The sequence below is a fragment of the Electrona antarctica genome (assembly GCF_951216825.1).
Source record: "Electrona antarctica genome assembly, chromosome: 14".
Taxonomy (NCBI): Eukaryota; Metazoa; Chordata; class Actinopteri; order Myctophiformes; family Myctophidae; genus Electrona; species Electrona antarctica.
Window position 1 is genome coordinate 8,632,511 of NC_136795.1, and position 8,045 is coordinate 8,640,555.

The following is an 8,045-nucleotide window of genomic DNA, read 5'->3' on the forward strand; positions in this document are numbered from 1 at the left end:
AAAATGTCTTTCAAAAAGTTATCTCTACCAGGCATGTCTTCATAAACAAAGTCAAGCTGGAGACATACAACAATAACAATCAACTGGAGACCATAGTAATGGAAATCCAACCAGAGGATAGAGATCTCAACAGGGCCGGAAATTAAGGTGTGGCTCTAGCTGGACCCTAAATGTGGAGGCCAGAGGCCCCGCCTGGCACACATTTTACGCCCTAAAACTTGAACAAACAAACCAAAAAATATACAATATACAACCCCTGTTATGCCCATGGAGATCCACGACTGTGATCAATATTAAGTATTAAGCCCATATATGGGAATGCCAATATATGATCATATTGTGACAGTCTCATGATAACCATGCACTGTGGTTGCAGCAAAGGTCGCAGTTAACTATGGCATCATCACTATGACCTGGGCACCTGGGGGCTTGCCTGGGTGACCAGGGGGCTAATGGCACGTGCTGTCAGGATGACCTGGGGCCTTGCCTGGGGTGAGTGACAGGGATTTAGGTGTCGCAAACAGAGTGACGGGGATTGTGGGTTAAGTGACAGTAACGCACGATTCCATAATTAACTGCGACCTTCAGTTGCGACAAGCAGCTCTTGCAGTTCTCTCACTTGGTGTTGGAATTGAAAGCGAGTTGTTTTCTGTACCGCGTCGAACAAGGGAAAGGTCACCACGGGGCTTTCCCACAACTGCGCTGAAACAACACCACCACGCACGGACGCACTTGGACTATCTCTCTCTCTCTCTCAAACACAACCACACGGAACAACACGGAAACATGCGGTCAGTAATAGGGCCGGCAGTGGCTCAGGGGTAGAGTTTCCGGATGGTAACTGCAAGGTCTGCAAGGTAACTGCAAGGTCGCCAGTTCGAACCCAGGCTCCCCCAGAGTTAGTGTCGAAGTGTCCTTGAGCAAGACACTGAACCCCTAATTGCTCCTGATGTGCTGGTTGGTACCTTGCATGGTTTCTGCATCCATCAGTGTATGAATGTGTGTGTGAATGGGTGAATGTAATGCACAATCTATGTAAAGCGCCTTGGATAAAGGCGCTATATAAATGCACCATTTACCATTTACTACACGATATTCACAGAGAAACAACAACAACACGGACCGCATGGCGTTAGACACGAGCACGCCTCAGGCACACGGGATTCTAGTGTGTGTATGTACTGTATATATATACCAGTATATATAAATGTCACTGTGCAGGGGAGAATATGACACTGGCATGGATGAAAACTTTCCATCTGTCAACTTCCTGCACTGGGGTCAAACTAGATATAACCCCCCCCCCCCCCCCCCACCGCATCACCACCACACCAACCTCACTGTCTTCCACTCCTCCTTGAAGCAGTCTTTATTCCTGGCATGCTGTAACTCCCTCTGTGCCAACTGTGTGAGCAGCACGGCGATACACGCATGTTACTGTGATGTATTCTGTCTGTTCCCATCACACGCCTCACTGTTGACTGTATTGTACGTCCATCCCCCCCCCCCCCCACACACACACACACTGAAATATAGATTGGCCAGCTGGAAACATGATGAATTGGAGTGTACTGTACAAGCCTTTGGCTAGTGGCTGGATGAGTAGGAGGAATGGAACGACATGGAGGGAAGAGAAGAAATTATGGGGACAATGCTAATACGATCGAATGAGAGATGGAGAGAGAGAAAATGTACTGTACTGTACATGCATGTACTGTACTTGCCTTTGGCTAGTAGCTAGAGGGGGAAGGGGAAGAAAGAGAAGAGTGGCAGAGGACTGGGGGTGAACCAGAGGAAGACATGGAGACATGAGTGCTGTTTACGATTGAATGAGAGAAAGTGAGATGGAAGTAGGCTATAGCAGCAGAGAGAATCAGGAGGCGAAAGCATAAACATCATCTGCAGTCTGGGGGGGGAGTCCGAGTCCAGACCGATTGTGGGAGGGGGTGAAGTCTGAGTCGAGACCGAGACCGGGACACTATACCCTCCTATGTCCAGCGTTGAGGGTTTGTGGAAACACAATCTGGGTACCCATCGGCAAAACAAATAAGAAAAAACAGCGCCCTCTGCTGTTTGTTTCATTTTAATTTGCCTCTGGGGACAGGCCTCAATAGAATGTGTATAACAGGATGTGAATTGGCTCGTTTGGCCCGCCCTCAGCCCTCCACTTCCTGTGGTGTGCCTGTGTTTCATTCCCACTATCAACAATGTATACACGTTCTTTGAGTGTTTGTGTAACTGTAAACGCAAACATTGAAGACGAAGGTGAGGGTGCAAATTGTGATTGGCCGGAATGAGATGATGTATACAACGATGTATGATGATTGTATGACAATTGTTTCATCGGTGCCGAGACGAGACAGAGTAAATGAAAATGTGGACTTGAAACCGGACTCAAGACGACTCAAGGACTCGAGACGACTCAAGGACTCGACTACTACAACACTAATTTGTAACTAGGTTTGCTCTATAGTACTCTTTATGCACCGATAGCAGCTGAATGGTATGGCTTGAGGCAGGAAATGCTGCTACAGCGAAGCACAAACACACATTTGACACTATATACCTTCAGGATGTTTGCGAGGTCTAGTTCTGGTTCAAGCGATCATGTGTGCATTAAGTGATTGTTGCGAATGTAGTGAGCCATTACTATGTAACCCAGGCAGAACTGTCTGTCTGTGTGTCATGCTGTGACACCACCCGCCCACCAGAGGGCGCAGCTGTATCACACACACACAAAAAAACGCATGCACGCACGCACGCACGCACATGCACACAGAAAAAACGTAATTTATTATAATTGTTGTTATTGCAATTTACGAGCTGCGTTCGCTTCCCGAGTTTGCGTGTCTTACTTGTACTGTAACACACGTACAGTACTGTCAGCAATGAGAAAGCTACTTAAAAAAGTACTAATCTATCCTATACTCTGTAACTGAGCTTGAAAAACCTCTCTTAAAAAAGTAGCTAACAACAAATTACCAATAAAGTAGCTATAGCTACATTGACTTGCACTTAATACAGTTGGTAATGTGGCTGAGCATGTTATTTATAAAATTGCAGGGTTAAATAAAAGTTTAATAAAACATGCACATTTGTAAAAGCTTCAAATGGATGAAGATGGAGGATTCTCTCTTTCGTGTGATGGACACCTTGTTGTGCTATTTTATGTTGATGTCCGACTGAAAATGTAGCAATGTAGTTTTTGGGAAGTTACCCATGCAACCACATAGTGGGGAAAAACTAGCTTACTTGAGAGCTATACCATTCTGAAAGTAGCTCAATGGCTACTGGGAACTGCGAAATAACTGCGGAACTGCTGTAATCAGTAAGTTGCTGGTTACTTATACTGCCCAACACTATATAGCCAACACTGTTATTCAATTTGAAAGTTTCATATTCTGTGTGAAGGACCGAGCACAGAGCTGGTGCTCGCGTGGTTGCTCGAGTACGCTTTCTGCAGATAAAGGATTTGAATGTGGGAAGGAGAAGGGAGAGCATTTTCTCCAGTCTCTTCTACACCACCGTAGCACCCAACTTCACCCTCTCAGCGTCTTACACGAACACGCTTAGAGTTCTGCTTCCCTGTACAGTTACACAGTCTAAAAAGAAAGGGCACATGTCATTAGAGAGTCACAGAGTGGAAACACGTATAGAGGAAGGCACATGCAGAAGAGATGCACGCAGGCACATTGTGCACTCTCTTGTAAAGATTCTCTCCCGTTTGAAGTTAGGAGACTTGACAGGTTGCTAATAAGATCGTACAATCTGGAGTGTTAATTTCATTCTGAAAGTGTAAAAAACTAAAAATGGACACTTACCGTACCTGGCCTGTGAAATGTTACACTTTCAGTGCAAATGATTCCTGCGAGTGTGAGTGCATGATGATTGTATGATAATGGACAAGCACAAACACGCTCGGTTACCTTTATGTTTATATGGGCACATGCAGGGAAGGGGTCAAGTGTAGTTCAGAATGCAGAGAGAGATCTTGAGATAATGCAAACATGGCAACGTGGCATGTGTTAACCTTGTCAACCTGTTCTATTTATAAAACCAGTTGATAGGGAAGCCTTGGCAGAGTGAACTCAACCGCAACTCCACCAAGTTTATTTCCATTGTAATGAAAACTCTTCCCGGAAATACCAATAAAACCATCGTATGTTTTGATTGAGTCTACCCAGTGGTCTGCAGTATCTCTCTCTCTCTCTCTCTCTCTCTCTCTCTCTCTAACGCACGCACGCGCAAGCATGCACGCACGCGTGTACGATAGGCCTCATATGAACAGACTATGATGTGCGCAAAGCTGCACACAGATACAGATAAATAAACAATCTTGTGTCAGAGTTTACATAAGACGAGAATGAACTCGGTTACACATCTGAGGGGAAATTAATAGCTATTTTACAGTAGATCGGTTTGGGGGGGGGGGGGTTCTCTTACTTTGTTGTATTAATTATTTATCATACTGTATGTGAAAGATAAAAGACTAGTAGAGAGGAACAGAATGAGAGGCAGACTCTGAGAGGGAGGAGATGGAAAGGACAACATAGAGGACAGAACGGTGAGGACAAAAAGAGAGTGAGAGAGAGAGAGAGAGAGAGAGAGAGAGAGAGAGAGAGAGAGAGAGAGAGAGAGAGAGAGTGACACACAGAGGGACACAAGCGCACGCACACACTTGCGCACGCACACACACACAGAGAACGACACAGGGGAAAACACAGATGAAGGTGACTTGTGCGTTCAGTGTCCAAGGTCACTGATTGGCACCTACAGTCAGTTTGAGTGATGGACAGATGTTGGTCCCGCCCCTCTTCTCTGGATGTACTGGAACTTTTACTCTATGTTGTTATTCCCTCTCTTTTTATGTCTCTATTTGTCTAGCTCAGTTGTGTGTTCGCATGTGTGCATGTTTGATGATGTACGCACGCACACACACACACACACACACTCTGAAATGCATGCAAAGATTGCACACATGACAATACTCTTTCACACTCTCTCTTTCACTCGCACACAGCAACTTTCTCTTGTGCATGTGCCTTTTATTTATCCTTATTTGAGATCATCTTGTGACCTACTTGGAGTGAAACTGTGCTTCCTACTGTGACGCACGGATAAAAATAACTCTGAGCAGAATTTAACTCTCACACACACACAAAACACACACACACACACACACACACACACGTGTGCACCCACGCAAGCGCACGCACGCACGCACGCACGCACGCACGCACGCACGCACGCACGCACGCACGCACGCCCACAGACAGACACGCGCACACACACATACACCAAACCCAGCCCACAGACAAACACATAATCACAAACAAACACGCACACATTTTTTGCAACTCCACGCTCGTTTCCAAATATAAACACCTTTGTGCGTCTCACGTTGGTGCTTCACCTACAGGAGAGCATTGTAGCAGCGATTCCGATTGGATGGCCTCACAATTCAATCCAAGCTAGAAATGACTGGAAGGCTTTGTAACAGCAATTCCGATTGGGCAGTTTTGTAATGCCGAATGCATGTTCTGGAAATCTCAGGCATTCGTTCATTACTTCATTAGCATAATTTCCTAAGAAATGATCAGGGTTACTATGCATGTTCTGTTTCATGATGATTTCTGTGCATTTAATGACAAGTGTGGACAGAATTACACGCCAGCACTTAAATATAACTCATTTGATCGCGAGCAGGCTCTGCTTTCATGATCATAGAGCACTGGAAATATTCAGAATTAATGTGTGACCTATTCAGAAATGTATATGACAATAGAAAAAAAGGATCAATCTGCACATTAACTGATAGTCTTATAGGCTAATATATGCAATCAATGTGGTCAATTGAATGACCCTCACACCACTTTATATTTACATTGACATTATTTTATATCTTAGAAAATGTATGTTACACAGCTGAAGATGTGATGATGTGAATCAGTGTATAGACGTCCTCCTATGGAGATGATGATGTGAATCAGTGTATAGACGTCCTCCTATGGAGATGATGATGTGAATCAGTGTATAGACATCCTCCTATGGAGATGATGATGTGAATCAGTGTATAGACATCCTCCTATGGAGATGATGATGTGAATCAGTGTATAGACATCCTCCTATGGAGATGATGATGTGAATCAGTGTATATACGTCCTCCTATGGAGATGATGATGTGAATCAGTGTATAGACGTCCTCCTATGGAGATGATGATGTGAATCAGTGTATAGACATCCTCCTATGGAGATGATGATGTGAATCAGTGTATAGACGTCCTCCTATGGAGATGATGATGTGAATCAGTGTATAGACGTCCTCCTATGGAGATGATGATGTGAATCAGTGTATAGACGTCCTCCTATGGAGATGATGATGTGAATCAGTGTATAGACGTCCTCCTATGGAGATGATGATGTGAATCAGTGTATAGACATCCTCCTATGGAGATGATGATGTGAATCAGTGTATAGACATCCTCCTATGGAGATGATGATGTGAATCAGTGTATAGACATCCTCCTATGGAGATGATGATGTGAATCAGTGTATAGACATCCTCCTATGGAGATGATGATGTGAATCAGTGTATAGACATCCTCCTATGGAGATGATGATGTGAATCAGTGTATAGACATCCTCCTATGGAGATGATGATGTGAATCAGTGTATAGACATCCTCCTATGGAGATGATGATGTGAATCAGTGTATAGACATCCTCCTATGGAGATGATGATGTGAATCAGTGTATAGACATCCTCCTATGGAGATGATGATGTGAATCAGTGTATAGACGTCCTCCTATGGAGATGATGATGTGAATCAGTGTATAGACGTCCTCCTATGGAGATGATGATGTGAATCAGTGTATAGACATCCTCCTATGGAGATGATGATGTGAATCAGTGTATAGACGTCCTCCTATGGAGATGATGATGTGAATCAGTGTATAGACGTCCTCCTATGTAGATGATGATGTGAATCAGTGTATAGACGTCCTCCTATGGAGATGATGATGTGAATCAGTGTATAGACGTCCTCCTATGGAGATGATGATGTGAATCAGTGTATAGACGTCCTCCTATGGAGATGATGATGTGAATCAGTGTATAGACGTCCTCCTATGGAGATGATGATGTGAATCAGTGTATAGACGTCCTCCTATGGAGATGATGATGTGAATCAGTGTATAGACATCCTCCTATGGAGATGATGATGTGAATCAGTGTATAGACGTCCTCCTATGGAGATGATGATGTGAATCAGTGTATAGACGTCCTCCTATGGAGATGATGATGTGAATCAGTGTATAGACATCCTCCTATGGAGATGATGATGTGAATCAGTGTATAGACGTCCTCCTATGGAGATGATGATGTGAATCAGTGTATAGACATCCTCCTATGGAGATGATGATGTGAATCAGTGTATAGACGTCCTCCTATGGAGATGATGATGTGAATCAGTGTATAGACGTCCTCCTATGGAGATGCCTGCATTTTAACAGCGGGCATCTGCCATTTTTGTCTAGTCCAGTGGTTCCCAAACTGACACTAATTAACCCGCGAACCCCCATTTGAAAAGATATGCCAGGGATTGCCAAGATATGCAGTGATTCTCAACCCGTTTGATTTCAAGGACCCCCAGTTCGATAGGCATTAGTCAATGGACGGACCCCCATTTAATGGCATTTCCATCTCTGGGACCCCAATTTATATTGTAAAATCAATGTGAATTTAACTCTGAGAGTGTCCGGGTCCGTTTGGTTCCATTTGTACACTCTCTGAGTTACAGTCCCATAACGGTCCATTTGGTTCCTAACTATCATTTAGGTGGGGACCCCCTGGAACTCACTCAAGGACCCCTAGGGGTCCCCAGACCCCACTTTGGGTTCTATGTGACCCGGCAACTACTGGCGGCAGCAGGCGAAGGGGCGATAGTCGAAAAGTGGGCGGAGGAACGTCGCCCAAAAACATGAAAATATGTAATATTTTGGACGACATCGCCCGGCGATAGCCAATCAAATTCACGTGTTGCTTTG

At 44.4% G+C, this 8,045-nt stretch overlaps 1 protein-coding gene across 1 annotated transcript in view; it reads right to left on the minus strand.

Annotated features, from left to right (window-relative positions):
- Positions 1-406: 406 nt before the first annotated feature.
- LOC306936306 (programmed cell death 6-interacting protein-like) overlaps positions 407-8,045 on the minus strand; it is a gene marked incomplete at both ends in the record, with an annotated part of 33,569 nt that continues 25,930 nt past the window's right edge. Inside the window, one exon of the mRNA XM_079519795.1 lies at positions 407-487. Within this exon, the coding sequence (XP_079375921.1) occupies positions 407-487 (81 nt within the window). The remainder of the gene's footprint in view (positions 488-8,045) is intronic.